General features: G+C 29.2%; 2 protein-coding genes across 2 annotated transcripts; one reads left to right on the top strand and one right to left on the bottom strand.

Annotated features, from left to right (window-relative positions):
• Window positions 1-8,099: 8,099 nt before the first annotated feature.
• Window positions 8,100-9,287, top strand: LOC112767443 (uncharacterized). Its single transcript, XM_025813304.3, has one exon. It carries the CDS (start codon window positions 8,279-8,281, stop codon window positions 9,113-9,115), a length of 837 nt encoding a protein of 278 aa, XP_025669089.1. The 5' UTR covers window positions 8,100-8,278; the 3' UTR covers window positions 9,116-9,287.
• A 9,985-nt stretch (window positions 9,288-19,272) lies between these two features.
• Window positions 19,273-22,302, bottom strand: LOC112765333 (uncharacterized). Its single transcript, XM_025811240.2, has 6 exons — window positions 21,891-22,302; window positions 21,655-21,775; window positions 20,216-20,297; window positions 19,895-19,946; window positions 19,661-19,715; window positions 19,273-19,567 (listed from the first exon to the last, which is right to left on the bottom strand). Exons 1-6 carry the CDS (start codon window positions 22,284-22,286, stop codon window positions 19,482-19,484), a joined length of 792 nt encoding a protein of 263 aa, XP_025667025.1. The 5' UTR covers window positions 22,287-22,302; the 3' UTR covers window positions 19,273-19,481.
• Between the last annotated feature and the right edge of the window lie 1,014 nt (window positions 22,303-23,316).

Raw genomic sequence — 23,316 nt, 5'->3', positions numbered from 1 at the left:
TATCATTTGACCTCAGACTTAATTTAATGTAAATGGGTAAATTTTAAATGCAAGAAGACAGTATAAAAGAAAGTGATGCTATTGCTACCAACTATTTATGAGATTTTTTATGAAATTTAGAAGCAAATTTTCATTAGAGTGTAATTGTGCTGTATAGATGTCATGAAAGTGAATATTGGGTGTGAAAATGATAGCATTGGCATTTTTAGCATGTACTGGGGTCCTGTGCATATGCACATGTATCTATAGAAACCTAGTTGCAAAATGCAAAAGGGAAAAAGGAAATTTAAACATTACTATAAATTGACACAACATTCTTCATGGTGGATAAGAATCATAAGATAAACTATGAGACCTAAATGTAACTACCAAGCCTGCAAGCTGGTGGAGTGGACTAGTGGTGGACTTAGCTCCTATCTTCTTTCCCTATATTATTAGTAAGGAAATTAAAAAATACATAAACTTTGATGCAAAAATTGTATGAAAATAATAATAATAATAATTATTTAATCCAAAACTTTTTTTTTTAATCAAAATCATCAGTATTCTCTATAATAATAGATAATTTTATTCCAATAAAAAACATACATGTCATAGTAAGACTGTTTCTCTCATAATCTCAAAATCTTATCTTAGAAAAAATAAACATGTACTATTTAAACCAACCTAAGTTAATTAATTGCATGTAGTTTTACATAGACTACCAAAAAATAAGGAGAAAAAAAATAGTGACAAATAAATTCTTAAAGATTTATATTTCGGATAAATTAGTCTCTAAAAAAAATACTAATAGAGTCCTCCAGGATATTAAATGTGGACAAGTTAGTTCAAATTAAGATTTTTTACCCTAATCATAAGGACTAATTTGAAAGTAGTGTATCCACATTTGCTATTGTGAAAAATTTTATTGGTATCATTTTTAGGGACTAATCTGTCCGAAAATGTAAATTTTTAGAAATTTATTTGTCATTTTACTCGAGAAAAAAATAGAATAATGAATTAGTTACAATCTTTTAAAATATAAAAATATATTGTTACCAAAAAATAAAAAATAAAAAACAGAAAGCATAGCATAGTTACTGAAGCTGGTTCTATATATCGCTGTATCAGATGTAAAGAGAATGACAGGAGTTCTATTTAGGTGCAAATGATAGGAGTTGCTGGGAATTTCCAAAGGCATCATAATGATGGTTCATCTAACTTGGCATAAGAATCCAAGTGTTGATCTGAGATGCACCTAATAAACAAATGAATTAAATCAACACATATTTTTAAATTGGTACAAACTAGAATATGAATATGGTAAGGTCTCAAAATCATATTGTATTTGATAAAATTATTTCTTATCATGAAAGTCAGCCAGTGAGTGAGTCACCTTTCTAAGGGACAAAAAATATAGGTGCAAATAAAATATGCCTTTCTTCCAATTCATGGACCCTTTCCAATTCCAATTCCAACTAATTTTGATAATGTAAATCTAACTCTTCAATATTGATAATGGTTGACATCACTAATAATCTCTGTTTGAAAATTAGTTTAGGTAATTTAATTGTAATTAGTTTTGGTCCATACACTATATATGGTGGGATGTAACTAGAGAATGAACATATGTGGGTCAAGGATTTTGATATGTGATAATAATTAGCATCACTAGTGAATTATTAATGGTGTGTGAGATCATCAATTGGGAAATAATTGTTAGGGAACAGGAAAAAAGGGTACTTGAATGAGAAGAAATTAATTAAAGGAGACATAAGGAAGAAAAAAATATTGGAAGACAGAAAATGATATTTCAATTGTACAGTGCTTAAGGAGATGGCTTGAGTGATTTGGGGATGAAAACAAGATGAGTATCTGTTTAGGGATCATGTGGGTCCCATAGCTAGGGTTAGCCCCGGATTTAGAAGGTGGGGACAAATGATTCCCTAACCACAACTACAGCTTAACGAATAATTAATTTGTACAGTAAATACCCAACAAATATTACAAGCATACTAAAAGTTAACCATATCAAATTAATTATCATAAAATTAAAGAGTGAATACCCACCCGACTTCTGATAATTACTTCGAAAAGATAACAAAGTCCAAAAAAAAATACTCAATTCGGTTCTGATATTTTTTTTTGGGATTGATTAGTCCCTATGCAAAAAAAAAAAATAACATTGATTTTTTTTTACACAGGGACCTTGTTGTCCTTTTGAAGTAATTGTCAACGGTCGGGTTGGGTTATTTTTTATTAAGGGTCTCGTTGTCTTTCGAGGTAATTGTCAATGGCTATTTTGGATTTTATTCTAAAAATGAACTTAAGTTGGTTGAGTGATTAGTTCATTAGTTTACTCGTTTGCTTAAATAAATATTGAGGTTTCAAATTTCACTTTATGCATGCGGCAATCCATTAGTCAATGGGAGACTCTTAAGTAAACTCAGATCCACCACAAATTATTGCTTAACCTGTCGATGTAAAAGATACTTCGGACAACCAAAAAAAAATATAGTTATCATAAAATACATATATTATTTAACTTATTTTTAATATGTGTTTTAAATTTTAACATATATTTTATATGAGTGCTTTTATGATTAAATTTTAATATATCTTTAGTATAGTTAATTTTTTTTAATTAAAGTGTTTATATATTACAAACCGTTGTGTTTTGATGATTATTTTTTTAATGGTAACTTTAGGGAGATAACAATTTAAAAGTTATCTTATTTAAATTAATATTTGTAAATTCATGCATATAATAATATTTATAAGACACATTTATTATATTTAAATTATTAATTATTCTAGTAATAATTAAATAATATAATATAAAATAAAATAACTTTAAGTATTTTTATATTGATTTTTTATTGTCTTTTAAATAATTTTTTTTTTACCTCTTCCTTAGAAGATTAACTTGCCTTGCTGTTTCTCTCTTGCAAAATGGATAAAAGAAAACGAAGGTTAATTGTAGAGTTTTTTCTACTTTTATTTTGAGTAGTTTTTATACTACTTCAACTAAAAAAGATATCAATAATTCAATCATCATGATTAAGAACTTCTGAAAAGGTAACAATAGACACATGCCCAAACTCTCTTTAGTTTTCTTGTCCATAATTATTGCATTATTTAATTTGTTTTATGATATACTACAAAGTTTATATTATAACTAGTACATAAAAAATCAATGTTGTTATATTATTAGCAGTGTGAGGAGTATTATGTTATCTTTCAATAATATATATGACTATATATCTAGTTCTAGGATAATAGTATTAAATTTAAATATGGCCATCATGCTTCATGCACCCAATGATCTAGATTTGATAGTTATATTATTTTTCACCCTCAAAAAAAAAAAAAGAGTGTGGGGATGATGTTGTGGACTTGTGGTGAATGGGGTCACGAAACAGATAAATATTTGTCTCAAGTATTTGGACACATTAGGTTTAATACTTATGAGAAAATCAAAGAGTGTGAGCAACCAAGAGTCCCCTCCTTTCAGCATTAAATTGAGGCTGGAAAATTGGAAAACAGACATTCTTATCACAACATAACTTAACATTGGAGGGCCCTTTTTTTTGTCGCTACATTTTCTGGGCTTTTAACATATTTTATGCCATCCTTCAATCACAAATATTTCGTTTATTTATCTTACAATGTAACTATAAAAGTGACTTAACTTTGATTTAATCTAGTAAATTAATAGGTATTGATTTCTTTTTTTTATTGGTTTTTAAATAATAGGCTATAATATTCTTTGAAGAATAGGTAATGATTTTTTTTCCTTTTGTGTTTAAGAATAGGTAATGATTTTTTTTTTTAGGGTGAATAGGGAATGGTTACTAGGTTTTTTTTTTTTTTTGGTATCATTTCACTAACTACATTTTTGGTAACCTCATCCCCTTATATACTATAAGCATAAAAGAGCTCCAAGGCCCTTTGAACTAAATACTCAACCTAGGCATTTACCCTACCCAACTTCCGCATTTAGCCCAAGAAATAATGGGCCTAGCCCAAATTAGATTATATAATCACCACTACCTCTTGGGCTCTTTCCACAAATCATGATCCAATGGTTATACAGTGAAGCTTAAAATAAAGAGCTTCCAATGCTCCATACCCAAAAAGGAAAGTTCTAATGTTGTGTATTCTATACATATTCTTTGGGTTGGGGCTCCGGGTTTTTCGCGGTTTGGGCCCGTATGTTGGCCTGGACCCTGACCAAAAAGAATCGTCTGGAATTCAAATAGTAGAACAGATTCTTGTATTGTTCATTTTGTTTATACCAACCTGATTGATTCTCTTTTAACTAGATAAATCCTAAGATTTTTGTTTGGCTAACCGTCGACCAGCGGAGAGATTTCGGGAAGAAATTAAGTGAGAGAACATAAGATGAGAAGACAACACATCCAACTCAAAATATAAATTAATGAGTCTTTCATCTTATAAACTCCTCTCCTTTTCTTGTTTTCTTTGATGTGGGACTAACTTCATGCACTCCTCACACTTGCAACATTAACAATTTTTAGAGTGCAAATTCTACTAAAAATGAATTTGCATGTGTAATGGAGGAAGAGGCTTATACTTCTGATAAATTTTGGAGAGGAAAAAAAAAGTATATATTTCTTTATGTATATATGTATATTAAAAAGATTGATATAAATAACATAACTGTTTAAATAATAATAAATAAAAAACAACTTGAATTGGTCTAATGATTAACTTACTAGTGATTAAGCAGATAGGAGTATCAATTATAATATTCACTTAATGCGGCTGCAGAATGAACAGATGCAACTCAACATTCTACTTTTCAATAATATGAGAATCTGATGAGTCTCAGTTGTAACTTGCCTCGGTGATAAAATATCCACTTGGTTTAATTTGTTTGGTCAAAGTTGGTCACTTAACCAATCATCTCTCTCTTTTTTAAACTACCAACTTGGTGCTTATAATATTAAAATTCAATTCTGCAACTAGGTTTCATTAGTAATTGTGATATTATTAGACTCAGGATATTATTAGTTTTCATCAGTTTTCATTAGTAATTGTAATATTATTAGTGGACTTCACATTATTATTATTATTATGAGTGTTGACTGTGTTGTTTAGATTATTGGGTCAACGATTTTTTTATTTCTCACTGTCTTGCATCCAACATACATGTTTCAGGTTAAAATCTTCTTAAGAACTTAACCACCAATATTTTTTCCTTTTTTCATTAAATGTAACTATCCTAATTTCGTTCTACTGTTGAAGCTTTTGTATTTTTCATATATTAACAAGAAGCAAACTCAAAATCTTTATTAAATTATGCAAATTTTTATACTATAACATATGATCATTTGTCCTGAAAACTTAAATTCTTAAAAAATATATATATAAATTATTATATTCCTAACACATCCTACCAAATTGGATCATATTGCAAAGATATGTCAAAATTGAATTTTTTCACCCCATACGATCTCCAAAGAATAGTTGGACCAAAAGGAAATATTGGAGGCAATAATAAACGATAGTGTGAATTTTTTTCAATCGTGAAAATTAAGGTACAATCGACTTTACGTAAAATTGATAATTGAGAGCGGTTAGATGATTTGACTGTTTGACTAAATTTTTATCTAACGGCTTTCGACTATCAACTTCACGTGAAGTGAGCTCCACCTGAGTTTCACCATTTTCAATATACATTGCTGTGTGATCTAATAATCAAGTATACAATCATGATGGCTTTATTTCTACTCGTTCTTCAATCTCTGATCATGATTTTAGGAATAAGGTCAATAGTATTAATCAACATAACTAACAGAGACCCGCAAGCATCACATGGCCCATCATCTTATAACCGATGCATGGATCAAGCCCTCTCTTTAATTAATCTCTTATTTTTATGCATTATATGCATGCACATTCCGTATATATAGATATCTGCATATGATTGCACCAACAACGTAACGGTTATTACTGCTTAATTCTACCTACCTAATAAGCTATAGCTAACTTATGAATTATGACATACATGCAAGCAATTTCATATATTGACACATTTATTATCCCAATAATATAAACTTGAATTAATTATTATTGGAAATAATGAATAATGAGGAGTTAGAGACGTGGAAGCCAGTGATCCTCTAACTACGAATACGTACGTTGGCATCTTTCGTGAAAGCAACGTTAAACCCCCACGTGATTCGAATGTTCCTTTTTGGATCGAATCCCCACACCTATGATTGCAACCCTTAGCTGCCCCCATACTCTCTCATTTAATTTATACTGTTCCTTTTCATCATCAATTCTAATTAATTACCAACTCCTTCTAACCTTAATTACGTTCAAATTGCTGTTTCTACTGTTAGGTAGTAAGGATAAAGAGTATAAAGAGTTAATCTTGCATTGAAAAAAATTAAGATGCGAAGAAGAGTTTATAAGATAAGATATTAATTAATTCGATATATTAAGATTTTGAATTTGATATAATTTTCTTTAGATGAAAATTTATGTGCAATTATTTTTATATAAAGTTGATAGTAAAAACTGTTATATAATTTAATAAATTTGGTTAAATTATTCTAAAATTTCTTTAATATTTGAAAGTTTTTTAATAGTTAAAATAATCGTCTATAAAAAAAAAACAGATGAAATATTATTCGTCTTCAATTTTTTTATCTATAATTAAAATTATTAGAATATTAATATTTTTTAATCATCTAAAAACTTTTCATATAAATCACAGCACCACAATGTATATATATTATATTCATATGATATATTTTTTAATTAGTAATAATGGTCATCATCACCGGTCTTAATAAAAAGTTTTTTTAATTATTGTGGGATAAAATAATATCTGAGAAATTGAAAAGTATTATTGGAATTTGATTGAATTCTCTGAAAGTAATTTAATTATTAATGTATTTAAAATGCTGGTCAGGGTATGTATTTTTGCAATTGATATGAGTTATGAATAATTTTGAAGTGAATACAAGTTCACACTAACAATATATTAGGGGAGGGGTTGACCAAGATGAGTAATTTATAATAAAAGATTAGACATGTAAATGTGGTGATATGTGAATGGTGAATTGTGGATTAAGGATGATTATAGAATTTGAAAATGATGGAAAGATATGTGCCACGTAACCCAGTAATGCACGTGATGATGGTGCCATATGATGTGTATAACTGGTAACTGCATATGTATGTGAAGCTTCCTGCATAAACCAAATTAAAGTACCGTCCACACTAAATCCAATACACACTATTGTTTCGTACTCATACATTCTTGCCGACTTTTCATTAGAGACTCAAATCCCACCTTTAATTTCTCCTTAAAATACTAAGTATTTACTTTTTAAGGAAATGAAATCTTTTTAAAGAATGGGGTATTTAAGACCAAGACTAGTTATAATGACTTAAGTAGTTAGATATAGCTGGATCTTTGAATAATAAGGGAGAGAGGAATGGATCTTTAATTTCATACACTTTTGAATAATGGACCAACCCTTTAGATGCAATAAGATATCTCTAACGAGGAGTGTTAGACATCAGTAAATTTTATAATTTGTAGTCATTAATTAGTTATTATTAGTATTTTTAATGGTGTGAGATTTTATCTAATGATATGAAATTACTTATTTTTTTTATTGATTAAATACTGGTCAGATTTTAATAAAAGTGTTGATCTCCTAGATTTTCTCATCCAGAAATGTTTGGTAACCAAAGAAAATCAGCTAAAAACAGCCATAACTTGCCTTATTTAGCATTCATTAATTGTCGTGACGATTAATGAATGCTAAATAAGACAAGTTCTGGCTGTTTTTTTTTTTGTTTCCCTAACATTACCTAGTGTAAATCTGAATTTTATTCGAAAATCAATTATTGATTAATAAGGTGTTGCATGTATACAGAAGAATTTGAGCTCTTGACATTTATTTAAGTGAATAAATAAGCTAACTACTCTATTAATCCAAATTAATTAATAATTAACTAAATCAATTGTAAAAATTGTTATATAATAATTTAGTGGCCTCGTCTAATAGTTTTCTACTATCAAATTGGTTTGACTTAAGAAGGTAGAGCACGTGAGGCAATGATATATATAGAGACGGGGGAGGCGGCTATGAAAGTGCAGATATGATGCAGTTGCACACACCCTTCCTTAATGTTAACGATTTCTCAACCGCCCACGTTATAGTTCCTCTCGAGTCTTGGACACACAAATACATACATGCTCTCTGCTCTCTCTGCTTTCTCTCTTCTCAATTCTCAATTCATCCATTAAATGTTGCCATCAAGTGTAGATCACCATATCATGCTGCATAACCATATTCCTATGCCTATGCCACCAAGGTGGAAACCTACCATAGAGGTAGCCCCTAACTGCCCCCGCTGCGCTTCAACCAACACCAAATTCTGTTACTACAACAACTACAGCCTCTCTCAGCCTCGCTACTTCTGTAAGGCCTGCCGCCGATACTGGACTAAAGGCGGCTCCCTCCGCAACGTCCCCGTCGGCGGTGGATGCCGCAAGAACCGCCGTTCCAAGTCCGCCAGAAACCAAACGCAACACCGCCTTCAGGGAGACTACTCATCGTCATCTGCTGATGCTCATCAACCATCATCATCACGTGACATAGACATGGCGGTTGTGTTTGCCAACTTCTTGAACCAAGCTCCAATAAGTGAGGATCATGGCGGTTCGTCTTCCTCCAATAATTCTTTAAGCGGTGAGACCGAGAACGATGCAGTAGTTGTGCAGCCGAAGAAGAATGATGATTTCGGAGTTCTATGTGCTGACGTGGAACCTTCTTCGTTTGAACAAGAACTGAGTCTGATGAGTGGGATCGAGTTGGATGGGTTTGATGATGTGGTCCAACATGATGATGGTGTTGCTACATGGCAACCACCACTACCACCGCCATCAATGATGCAGATGCAGGAGATGGAATTCTCCATGGTGCCATTGATGAATGAGCATCATGATGATGATGATGAGTTATTGATGATGCCATCTTCTATGAATTTAGTAAGTGATGACGCTTCTTGGAACACTAATAATTGGAGTTCCTTTGATCTTTCCACCATGGAAGTCTTCTCCTCCTCGTCATCAATTAATTAATTAGAGTCTATAGATCTCATTTTCCGGATATATATCATGTATTCTTCTTCCTATTATTTCATAAGGACAGAGATTACTTCTAAGTTACTTATTTTGATACCAACCAAGAAGGAAATTAAAGTTCATGTAACGGACCCATATATACAATAAAGCTGTACTTTAGCTGCTGTAATAACCATATTTGATTTTTTTTTTGTCAACTATAAATAAATAAAGGGATAAGTACTATTTTCATCCTAAGGTTTAGGGTTAAAATCAAATTCGTCTTCAAAGTTATTTTGAATTTAAAATCGTTCCCAACGCTTTATTTAGCATTAAAATCGTCTTTTTGACTTTTTACGAATAAAAATATCCTCCATCACCACCACATCTTTTACTCTTAACAAATAATAATAATCAGATTCAAAAACACAATATTCAACACCAACAATAACACATTATTCAAATTCAGAAACAACAACACCCAAATCGAAAGCAAAGCAGAAGCAGAATCGGCGAGGTGCAGCGGCGAGGACGCAAAGTGGCGGCCAAGTCAGTAGCAGCGGCGGCAGTGGCAGAGCGCGACAGTGAGCTCTCTCCCTGGCTTGCGACTCCTCTCTCCCTCGCGTCTCCTCTCTCTCTCCCTCTGATTCTAATTCCCGACGGCGACGATGGCTCCAAGCTTTGCTGGCGCTATCCCACCTTCCCCCTCTTCCTTTCTCCCCCCTCCCTCGCGTTCTTTCTTTTTTTATATAATTTTTTTATTAAGAGTAATTTAGTAATAAAATTAAAAAATTATTAAAAATGACGATTTTAATACCAAATGAAATGTCGGGGACAATTTTAAATCAAAAATAACATTGGGATGAATTTGATTTTGACCTTAAATCTTAGGGATCAAAACAGTACTTATCCCATAAATAAACATATATATATATATATATATATATATATATATATATATATCTGTGAGATAATATTTAATTTGGTCCTTTAACTTGCATGCTAATTTTAATTTAGTCTTTAAAATTTTAATTGTCTTTATTTAGTCTCCAAATGTGAATATAACTCATGTTAGTCTTTGGGATAATTTTTTACGCACACACCTTAACAGAACATTGAAATGACACGTTGAATTCTGTAAAACATCATTTTTATTTTGACACTCAAATAGTCCAAAAAAATATCATAAGTGGTATTTATTGAAACTTTTCCTTTCAAAACAAGTGATTTGGTGTCGTTTTTGTGCTATTTGAGTGTCAAAATCAAAACGGCATTGTTTTACAAGTTCTAACATGACATTTGGTTGTCCATATCAGCGCTTCATTAACGTTTTTGTGCTGCAAAATAATTCAGGGACTAATATGAGTCACGTTACAAAGTTTGGAGACTAAAGAGGCAATTGAAATTGCAAGAACTAAATTGAGGTTCGCGTGTAAATTCAGAGATCAAATTGAATATTAATTCCACTTGCTGTCCATTTCTCTATTGTATTTAAAATTTCTAGAGTAAAATTCCACCGCAGTCCTTAACCATTTTAGGAACTCTATTTCGCCCCTTATCAATTAGAAAATGACATTGTGGACCCTAACCACTAACTACGTCAGACCTTCTGTCCCTCCGTTAATGTCTCCGTTCAGAGCTAATGGATCTTGCTTACGTAGACTGTTAAGTCAACACATGTCAAGCAACAATTTAAAGGGACAAATCGCTCCTCGATCTTCTTCTTCTTTTTTCTCCTCTCTTCCTCTTCACGAACCAGAACACCACTAGACCAACTCCCTTCTCTCCTTCTCCTCTCCATCATTTTTGGTCACCATCATCATCAACATCCACCACCATTCTCAGCATTTTCTCCTTCTCCTCTCCACCATTTTTGGCCACCATCATCATCATCCACTATCATTCTCTGTTTTCATTGCACCATTCCACTACCACGGTGATTCTTCTTCTTCTAACCGAACCAAAATCACAAAGTTATATCTCTTTTCTTACTTCTCTGTTCACTGCTGACAACTACAGTGTCACTATAGCTACCCTCTCTTTCTTTTTCTTCTCCTTATCCTTACAATTCTTTTCTTCTAGCTCGCTTCTGTCTCTATTTGGTTTTACACTAAATTCTAAATCTGCATTCCAAGCAGAAAATCTTACATTAAACAAAGACAGTGAATTTTCATGGACCAACAATTACTTGACTACAAATATTATCCATACACCAATTAAAATACTGACACACTCTATAATCACCAAATCACTCTTTCACATAAAATTTGATACTTTAAGTAGATATCTATATTCAATCATCTAAATTCAAAAAAAGACAACTCGTAAGACCATATCATAAACTAAATTCAAATATTTAAACAGATAAAATTACTCATCAATTGAAGAAGAAGAATAAGAAGAAGGAGGAGGTGGCAATAGAGATGTGCAGTGAAAACAGAGAATGGTGGTGCCGTGGATATTAGTGATGATGGTGGCCGAAAATGATGAAGAAGAGACGGAGAGAAAAGAGAGTTGGTTTGGTAGTGATCTGGTTCGTGAAGAGGAAGAGAGGAGAAAAGAGGTATGACATTGAGTTATAATTGAACAATGAAAAGAAGAAAAAAAGTAAAATGTTCTTGAGCTCTCCAAAATAATGACATTTTTGCTGATTGTACAGGAGGTGATTTATCCTTTTAAATTGTTGTTTGACATGTGTTGATTTAATGGTCTACGTAAATAAAATTCGTTAATTCTGGATAAAAATATTAATAGAGAAAGTGAAAGATCTGATAGAAATAGTGGTTAGAGACTACAATATCATTTTCTAATTAACGATAGACAAAATGAGAGTTCATGAAAGGGATAAAGATTAAAGACTGAAGTAAAATTTTTCTCAAATAATTTGAAGTTTGACATCAGAATTATGTCCATAGTTAAATCCTTACTTGTCTTTTTCTTTTCAGTCCAAAAAAAAAATAAACAGAAATGTTTAGTAATAAAAAAAATTAGTCAAAAATAGCCATAATTTGTCTTATTTAATATTTTATTAATTATTGCGATAATTAATAAATAATAAATAAGACAAGTTTTGGCTGTATCTTTTGTCTCCCTAATCCTATAACATACATTGAAAAGAAGGATATTTCCATAGTAGAATTCCTACGTGTCATCTTTCAGGTTCATTCTCATTTTCTGATATGTGTGTTTATCTATTAAAATTTCCATGCTTTCGATTATCAATATCATGACTTTTATTACATAATAACACTTGCATCAAACTATTTTCATTACACTACATTTTTCATGACTGTATCTGAATTTTTTATCCTTCTTTTCTAGTTTGCTTTATATGTACACATAACCTAAAATTTTGAAATTCAAAATCAAAATTAAAAAAGTGATTCTCTCCATTCTTTATTTTCAATTTTATCTCTTCCTCCTCTTCTTCGATTCTTCTCCTTCTTCATCTTCTTCACCTTCAGTTCCTCTTCCTTTTTCCTCCTACGTTCATTGATTCTGTTTTTGTATAATCTTCTTCTTCTTCTTCCTAATTTAAGTTGGAGGTGGAGATTATAGAGTTCATGTATGCACCAAGACAAAGTTAAGGCGGTGGATAAGGTTGTGACTGCTATGGTGGTGGATCATAATATCGCGGTGGTGTTGCAGTGGGTGTGGTTGAGTTTGTGGTGGTCATCGATGATGTGGTGATGGATACGGAGGAGGAATGAAAAGTACTGAGTCGGGCGACCACCAAGAGCACAACAGCGATATGATATTTTTATATTTTTCTTTATCTTTCTATCCAGGTTATTTCCTATATTCATCTTCATCTTCAATACGTTCCTGATGTATGTTCTTTTACATTTTATTCAAATTTTAATTCCAACTAAATCTGCATGTAATTTGAAATTAAAATTTGAATTTTAAATATGCACAACCTTATCAAGTATTCAATCCATCTCTCGGATAATCAACTTTCGATTTTCTTCTTACCATAACCATCTTTCTTTCTCTATCTTCTCTCATGTCTTTCTCTCCTAGATCTATATATCTCTCTGCATCACTTTTTTTTCTTTTATTTTTGTTCTGTCTGTCTTCTCTTTGTCAAGCGGAGAGTTCTTGATGGTATTATGGCACGGTATTTGTTGCAGGGAAGTAGAGAAAAAAAGTGAAAAGAACATTTGTCATCCCTTATATTTATTCTGAGTTTCTATCAAAATATCAATATTTTTATTTTTCACTCATCATAACCCTTATTATCATACCACTCATACATGAAACTATTTTCATTACACTTCACATCATGACCCTTATTACCATACCACTCCTACGTGAAACCATTTTCGTTACACTTCACATTTCATGACCATGTCAAGTTTTTCTTTCCTATTTTTAAACTTGCTTCACATGTATATACTTCCCTAAAATTTTAGTTTTTTTAATTTTGAATTCAAATTCAAAATTAAAAAAGGGAATCTCTCCATTCTCTGTTTTTAATTTTTTCTCTTCCTCCTCAAAATTAAAAAAGGGATTCTCTTCATTATTTTTTTCTCTTCTGTTCACTTATTCTCTTTTTCTTTAGTTCTTATTGGTCTCCTTCGTTCACTTTCTTAAGACACACCCCACTATGAGGCGGTGGCATAAAGCTTTGTAGGGGATCTGCTTCAATCACAGATTCGTAATGTTTTGCGATGACGAGTTATATATATTTCTTATTATTTGATCTAATGTATATCTTCTAATTTTGGTAATATTTGAAATATTATTGTTGTTATGGATATGCGTCTTTGTTTGGCATGTAGTTGTTCATGCAAAAAAGACAGAATCTCATTGTTGTTGTCGGGAATCTATTTTCAATTCGCCAAAATGTCTTAACCTCTTTTCCTTTTATATTCAATTTGCTTACAATATACAAAATCAAATGAGATTTCTTATGTTAATGTACGTCAAAAGGTTGGACCTTCTTTCACAACGAAACTTCGTTGGAGAGGTTCTATATCATCAGAAGTTTTTCTTATTAGGAGAAGGCGCATATTTTGTCTTCAACATGGCATAGTCAAAGAGAGCAAGGTCAAATTTGAGTCCTGTTGATGATAAAAAATCAATAAATTTAGAAGTTTTAAGTATTTAATATTTATTAGAATTTTCTCTTCCATCAAACACTATAGACCTTTTTGATTATTCATTATTCATTATGCAGTTAATTTATTTTTATTTCTCATTATTTTTTCTATTTATATATGTAATAAATATATTTATTTGACTACAGTAGTCTAATTATCATACTTATTATTTTCTTCTTTATTAATTTTTTTTTCTCAAATGCTTTATACATAGCTTTTATTGTATTCTTACATGGTATCCAAGTTCCTACTACGAAATTGATGTATTCTAATTATTAGATGACTCTATACAGTGATATAATAATTTTTTAACAGATAAAATTTTAAATTAAATCATACTCATGTAATCAAGTCAGCTTAATCACCACCAGTTTTCAAATTTCTCTTATATCATATGTAACGATAATTTATATACTACTGAAAAATCATATAATCCTCGTAATATGTTTCTACCAGATTTCTTCAATAAATATATAACTATTTGTATACATGTATCCTGTATGCCTAAACATAAAGTGAATTATTATAACCCAATGCACCCAAATCATATATCCATTAATATTGAACTTGCTATGATAACTCAAATTTTTATTCTTAAACACAATTTAACACTTTCATGTCGTATATAATTTTTGTAGTATTGATCACAATTATATATTTAGTTGTTACTTCAAAGTATTGGATTAGTTTAAGTGATTTCTCATTCACTTTACACATAAAATAGCTCAATCAATATTTTGACACTTATTTTATACTAATATATTTAATGAATTTGTACTCCTCTCGATAGTTTAACCTTTTTTGAATCATACATTTTTGTTCTTTTTTCACTATTCCATAACAGTACATAGTACCCAATTCTTTATCTACTTTACTATTCACATTATTATTTCTTTGTTTTCATATTTGGTTACATGTGTCACTTAATTCATACATTCTACTTGATTTTTTTTGTGTGTACAATACCATTACTTATAATTCCAATCATCTATCTTGATTTTCTTTCAACCAATCATCTTAATTGTATACAATGATTATCTTTATATTCTTTCTCATTATTATTGATTATTTTGTGAAAGTCACGATGGTTGTTCACATTATAAATATTATCTTTCTTCAATTTATTTTACCACGCTAAAATAATTTTTTCAGCACCCATCATCAAATTAGCTTGATTATATTTTTTTATTGTCTTTTTTTTTTTTATTTTAAACAATAACCTCATCTTTTAATTTGCTAAACGATATTAAAACTGCCAATAAAAGTTAAAATTACAGAATAAAAGTCAGAATCTTAAAAGTGTGGTCAATCTTACTAAACAATCCAATTTATTATAGAACACTCATACATATGTTAATATGTTATTATGATAAAAAATTTTCTTAATGAATAATTTTCATTAAATTTACCATACCCGTGCATCGCATGGGACAATTCACTAATATTATCCTAAATAAATAGGTTTGATACATGTACGCCTTTTTAGTCCAAAAAAAGGTGCATCACGGATTCAAATACAGAGGTTGCTAAAGAGAAAAAACAAAAATAAAGCCAAGTGGCTTACTCATATAACCTTGTCTATAGTTAATTAGTACTTGAATTTTGAGTATGCCGTTAATGTATAGATAGCTAAGCTAAACATTCCGTAAGACAGTAGACTATAGAGTATGGTCAATTTAATCACGTATTCATTTCTTTAAGTGAATCTGCCGCTTAAAGTCTTGAACCAACCATGTGGCAGTAAATGTAAAAGTATGTATAATCATAAATAAAGCGTATCTTACTTGATTGTGATTTTTGGCGTTCAATCTCACAATCTCAACTTAATCAAATGATTTCAGTAAAACTGATGAAGTGTACACTCAAATTAAACTATAAGATTTTGAAGCACAAACTTCCATGTGATGGTTGTGTGCACCACCAGCGTGAAAAACAGTCCGATCCTCCTACTAAAATCTGTCATTTTTTAAACCGCTGAGAAATCGCTGAATCGGTATATTGGACCGAACTAAAAATCAATCAATTCTTATAAGACCGAACTAAAAATCAATCAATTCTTATAAAACGACGTCGATTTAGTTGTTTTTAAAATAAATAAATAAATAAAATCTTTCATCCGCACACGAGTCCCTCACCTGGTTACCCCTTCCAAAACACCCCTCATTTGATACACACTCATTTGAAAATATTTTTTTTTATTTTTATTCTGTGGTTTGATTGTAAAAGCTGTTATATAGAAGATGTAGTGTAAAAATAAAAAAAATCTTTTATTATATATTAAAGTCCGAAACAAGGGACGGAAAATTATGAGATGTGCGTGCATTCCTCAACAATAATGTATCTATGACTATCATCTTATGGGTTTTCATGTACATGTAAACAATCAAGGAAATATGGCAAGGCTAGTAATTTTTGTGTTTTGTAATCAGCACTTAACTATTAAAAGAGAAGTGAATGATCTTCTATTATTGAATATAATCTCACACCATTAAAAACACTATTGATGGCCAGTTAATAGTGTTATAAAACACAAAAGTTGATGGTCCCCTAATACTCCTCTTCGACTTTATTAGAATATAAAAATTTACTTATTGTTTTTATGTGAAGTTAATAATTAAGAGTTATTAAATAACAATTATTTTCATCTAATGATTCATCTCAATTAACAACTCATATAAAAATAATTACATATAAATTTTCATCTAATTAAAAGCTTATTGGTACTCTTAAAAAATAGTCTAACAATTTGATTATTATGACAATTTTCTATATATATTAAATTTTTTTATTAGATTTAGATTTTGAAAAAAATGATAAATTGATTTCTAATTTTTTAGTCTGCAGATATTTAAGTATTTGAACATTTAAAAATAAAATTTTGATCTCTTCAAAATTTAGATACAATGATCTCTAGATTTAATTTGTCTATTTTAAAAACTTTTTTTATGCAGACATCCATATCAGTCATATCAGTACAATAAGAATCATATTTAATTTTTTTGTTTGGTCTAACAAACTTAAGTGAACAATATAGATCAATATATCCAAATTTAAAAAAAAATAAAAAATTAAAATATATTTTTAAATTTTTAAAAACTTAAATATTCATAAACCACACAAAAAGTCAAAAACATATTTATCTTTTTTTTTTATATTTTTGTTTTGAAGTGTTACTCTAAAAATGAACTTGGAGCGAGAGTGGTCTAAAGTATCTGAACTGTGTGTCAATGAGAATTAAGTACTTACAAGAGACTCTAATAACAAAATCAAGACGTTTATAAATAGGGTATAAATCAGTTAGATTAAAAATATTATCTGAAGAGGTATCTATAAAGCACAAATACTTCGCTGAGTTATCGTATTCGCGTATCGGACACATTTTGGACACGACACTTACCGACATTCGTCTGACACGTGTATCTGCTGTGTCCAATTGTGTCTTAATAAAAAATAAAAAATTCTTCTTCGGACACGCTTGGACACACCTAAATACCATCACGTGTCCGCGTGTCCAGTCTTATTCTTAACATATATTCTTAAAATAAATTTAGATATAGTATATATTATTATTTATTAAAACAAAAAATATTTTAAATACTTGATATAATTAAAATAAGACATTAAAAATAATTAAAAATTTTAATTTATATTTTAATATCAATAAAATATCAAAATATCATTACAATTTATCTAAAAAATAATTTATATTTTATATATATATGTGTCCCCATGTCATATAAAATTTTAAAATTTGCTTGTCGGCGTGTCTCGTGTCGTGTCCTGTGTCCGTGCATCACAAGGTATTTTATATTTATAAGTAGTTTAGGGTATAAATCAAATTATTACGGCTCTTGGTGGCATGGTCATTTGTCTAGTAGCAGATTAAAATCCCATTTAATACACGGAATCCTCTCGTAAGTGTAGAGCTACTAATGTGCTCTCCATGTCGGATTAGATAATAATAAATTAGATCTTTTAGAATTGATACTCGTTTTACACGAATTGATTAGCTGGACTAGAGCAGATATGAAGAGAAGCCTATGGGTCGATAGGAACAATTTTCATCTGGAATCTAATGTTTATTAGTTCATAATTAACCATATTAAAGACTTATAATCAAATGATCATATATGATTGAAGGCGATGAGACGGTACTGTACGGTAGTGTGTAATGTGATGCATGAGTTAGCATCATAGCACGTGGATATGACGCACACCAACATTGGATATGGTTATGGCCAGATATATATAATGAATGTATGTTTCTGGTTAGATTATAAAACACTAAGATATTATAAGAAAGAGTACCCCATCTCCTTCTAACTATCTTCCATCACTTTCTGTATTCTTTTCAGGGAATTCACAAACGGAATCACCTCTCTTTGATATCAACCTTCCCCTAGCGTCACATTATTGCTATTTTTCTCTCCTACCACTCACTATATACAATTATACATAACAACATATCATTATTAATGTGCTACGTCCATCACATTCAACTGTTTTTTCTTATATAAAACTTTGTCATGTATTCTAAAAATAACATACATGTATACATAAATTAATTGAATTATTAACGGGAAAGTAAATGATCAAATTAGTCTCCAAAAATCACTCGTTCTTTAAATGAATTCTCGAAAAAAAAAATTTAATCAAATTTATCTTTCAAAAATTTTAAGTTAATAATTTTAGTCTTTTTGTCACTTCCGTTGTTAATGACGTCAAAATTTGTTGACATGATACGTTAAGTGACATCACAACACACATTTAGTAGTCTTAATTAGCGACATGATAAATTTATGGAATTAGATCAATCAATCCCAAATTGGGAGATTTCAATGCCTCGAGTTCTCCTTTCAGTTAGATTTTTATTTGATTTAATTTCATAAACTTATCATGCTAATATTCAATTAAAACTCCTATATATATTATAGTATCACTTAATGTGTCATATTACCAAATTTTGGTATCGTCAACAAAAAATAATAAAAAGACTAATTTAATTAATTTAAAATTTTTAAAAACTAAATAATTTTTTAAAAATAAATTTGACCGTTGCCCGTAATTAGGTTGATATTGGAAAACTCTTTACAACAACATAGATGAAATCCACCAATGCCAAGTCTATTTCTTGTGGCTGGCATAAAATACAAATCCACCAGTCATTAATTATTTGATATTGACTCGTCAAATTTTATAAGTAGCAAATAAATAATACATAACTGCATGTCCTTCATTCACTTTAATTTGTGGGAAGCCATTGGAGATACTCAAACATTTCAATTCTTCTGTCCAAAAATATCAAAAGGATCCTTTCTCTGTTGGGTATTCCTACTATCTTCTGAGGCATGGGAGTCAAGAATTCCTGTTCCAAACACACCAAATTAAAATTTGGTTTAGTTACAAAATATATGTCACGCCAGCTAAAAATTAATTATTTAATTATTATGGGACATACCTTCACCAATTAGTGGATAATTATCAAAGACCGTACGGATTGACTTTATCAATTTCTACACATACAGAGATATGATCAGCGCCCAAATAATCGATTCATATATCAATTTTTAATCATTAATCTGTTAAAAAATTTAAATCAATATATAAATAATATATTTAATATATATAAATAAATAATAATTAATTTAATGACTAATTTTAATATACACTAAGCATTTTTGTACATGCATACCAGTACTAGGTCCCCAGGTTTTAAAGGAAGTTCCTCCAAGCCGGTTATCTGGCTGCAATAAAAATAAAAATTTATTAATAAAATAAAAAATTTAATTTTAATACGTGTAATTTACACAGTTGTGTAATTAAATTTATTCTTTTAGATAATTATTCATACAATTAATATAAAAAATAGTTATTTTTATTTACGTAATTGAATGGACGTGTAAAATTATTTTATATTAACAATACATCAAAATTAAATTTTAAAACAAATAGTTTGTTAAAAATTTAAACAATATTACTAAAAAATCTAACTTTAATGGAGAAATAGTACTACCTAATAAACAATCTTCCTTCAACTTCTTCAAACGTAAAGATTCTGAATCCACTTGTGAAGGGTATCTTCTTCCTTTTCCACTCTGAACAGAAATGCATGGGAAAATATTCTTTAATCACATATGATTTTTGTTTTTCTCAAATATTATATTATCGAGTTTTATACTCTATTCCTATGACAAATTAATCGATAGTGGACCATTTTAATATAGCAAGCGAAAATAACACTAAGAGTCCCTATACATAGATTTTTTTTTTAAGAAAAAATTATATTCTGATCTCCTTTCCTACCAGATACTAAAATGATACTCTTCTCCTCTCTATTTTATAAATGTATATTTCATTCCCTTCTAATTTTTAAAAAATTTATTTTTTTAATTCATTTTAAATTTTTTGTGTTAACTAATGTTAACTTTATCCATTTTTAAAAAAAAATTAATAGTAAAATATAAAAAATTTGTTAACAAAAATTTTGGTAAAATTATAATTTAATAATTAAAAAATTATTGAAGGGTAGATATCTTAGAAAAAATAATTTAATTATTAATTTTTTTTAAAAGTATTTTAATAAAAATATAATTTAATCAATAAAAAAAATAATTTATTAAAAGGGTATTTTAGTAAACAAAATTTAATGATAAAAAATAAAATTTTTGTTAAAGGGTATTTTTTTAAAAAATAAATTTTTTTCTTAAAAAATGGATAAAGTTAATATTAGTTAATACAAAAAAGAGAGGAGAATGTACATTTATAAAATAGAGGGGAGATGAGCGTCATTTTAACATCTCGTAAAAGAGGGGAGTGGAATTTTCTCTTTTTTTAATCATTAACAGAATTTCATTGACTAGAAAACAAACTATGGATCTAATCAATATATATAGACCTCCTTTTTTTTTGCCTTTTTTTGTTTTTATTTGATCTTGTATCTCATTGGTAAGCCGTTTTTCAGTGATCGAATTTTCAGTTTTCAAATTTTCATAACCAGTCAAACTCAAAATGCGTATTGAACATTTGACATAAACAAAATGGAGAACTCTTCCCAAAAAAACATATTTTAAATATTGGGCTGTTTTCTCTTGTATATCAAGATATTATTATTAAATGGAACTACGAAACAAACCCAAGTATTCTCACAAAAAATTAACCCAAGTATTAACCAAAAATATAAAAAGAAACCAAGTTTATATGTTTAATTGAATTTAGAGGTGAAAAAAAATTAAAAAAGATGGTTGGAGTTGACAAAAAATCCTAAGGTACTTTGACTACTATAAAATTGATTTTTTTTTTTTTTTTTGTACTTTGACTCAATAAAAAATTCTATCCACTTAATTAATTATAAGCTGTGTCAAAATTAAGATATTATCTTAAGCGGTAAATTATTTATCTCTTAATATGTTGTACTCGGGTTCGAATCTTGACGAACGTAAGTTAGATACATACCTAGGTGCCAGTAAACATTGACTGAAGAATGGTCTCTCTGATCCTCATCAACAATTTCTAGCTTAATTTTAACACTTTCACCCAATGCATCCATGGCAGTCTCCAAAAAGTTGAGCACATTCTGCAAAAATATTACTTCTATATCATTTAATTTATTGTCACAAATTTCATTATTACTTACTTAATTATTTTGACTTTGACTACTAGCTAGATAGAGAGAAAGCAAAAGTTGAAACCTGTTTTCCTTCATAGGGACCGTAGAAGAGGAAATCATGATAAGAACAATGTTTGGGTGAAAGCAATTGCTTCATTCTTTCAATGTTTTTTTCTTCCAAGGCCTTATAGAAATGTAGCACTAGTGAATGTGGAGAACGATCTTCATCTTCATCATCATCATCGAATAAACCTTTATTTGATCCATCATCGTGAATGCACCATGCAATGTAGCACTTCTCTTTCTGATAATTATTATTATTATTATTATTCTTCATCCTGCATTGTCCCATTAATAATGTTGTTAATGTGGGTCTGGCTTTTATGTGTAATAATAATGGTGGTGTGAATTTCATGATTTTGTTGTTGTTGTTTGAAGATATTCCTAATGCATAAGGGATTTGCAAAGATGATGCCATTATTGTAACATGCAATCTTGTTAATTGAGACATGGATCTTCAATTTATATATACTGTATTATTATATTACTTGTTATGCGGTCTAAGAATCAAGAATCTATCTCCAATTCTCCATATAGAAGCAAGGAATAGAATATGTATATGTATTTATTTATAAAAGCTGCCTCTAGATTCTACATTCACAATTTCCTTTCTGCCACTCCAAATTTCTATCTATTATATATGTAGAGTTATTATTAGTCAAAATCATGAAGTTAGTTATCGAAAAATTAGACACTTTAAATTAGTCTATGAAAGATCCATATAATTATGAATTTGATTAGTCTTTATGTCAGTTAAATCAATCATATTAAATATATATTAAAATTAGTCAATAAAATTAATTATCAATATAAAATACTTATTGAAATTGAATATAAAATATATATTAAACATAAATTAAATAATATATATATTTATATACAAGTATATAGTGATTAAATTTAATATATAAATAATATTTTTATAATTAAAGAATGACACGTGACAAATTATTCTATGACGCATTATCGTTTAACAAATAGGATAACTAAATTTGATTATTTATCATATATATTTTTTAGAAACCGGTTTGAGGTATATAATTTTTTGAAGACTAAATTATCGTCCATGTGATTTTTTAAGATATTTATCATTGGTTGTCCCAAAAATCTATACCTGATGTATTTATTAAGGAGAGTTTTATTATCAGTGAATTATATGATAAAGATATAAGTTTACAGATCTTTTTTTTATGTGATAAAAGAGAGATTGAAAATACTAAGATCCACATTTTAAACATTAATAAAATAATAAAAAATAACTATAAAACGAATTTAATTCTCTCTTTATACAATCTCAATCTGTATAGTAGAGTACTTTTTTATTATCACTATAAAACAATAATTTAAATTTAAATTTAAATTATAAAACAATGAAAAGCTTAATTGTACAAGTATAGATTCATTATTTCGATCCCCTAGTTTAGAATTTCTAATCCTTCAAAGACCAA

Source organism: Arachis hypogaea, chromosome 17 (genome assembly GCF_003086295.3).
Source record: "Arachis hypogaea cultivar Tifrunner chromosome 17, arahy.Tifrunner.gnm2.J5K5, whole genome shotgun sequence".
NCBI classification, from domain to species: Eukaryota; Viridiplantae; Streptophyta; class Magnoliopsida; order Fabales; family Fabaceae; genus Arachis; species Arachis hypogaea.
The sequence above is the reverse complement of the archived record's forward strand: the minus strand, read 5'-3'. Positions and strand labels throughout refer to the sequence as shown.

Coding starts and splice junctions, on each gene's coding strand:
- LOC112767443 (XM_025813304.3), top strand. CDS start 8,279: ATGTTGCCATCAAGTGTAGATCACCATATCATGCTGCATAACCATATT.
- LOC112765333 (XM_025811240.2), bottom strand. CDS start 22,286: ATGGCATCATCTTTGCAAATCCCTTATGCATTAGGAATATCTTCAAAC. Junction 20,298..21,654: donor CAATGTTTACTGGCACCTAG/GTATGTATCTAA, acceptor ATTTCTGTTCAG/AGTGGAAAAGGAAGAAGATA. Junction 19,568..19,660: donor TTATCCACTAATTGGTGAAG/GTATGTCCCATA, acceptor TGTTTGGAACAG/GAATTCTTGACTCCCATGCC.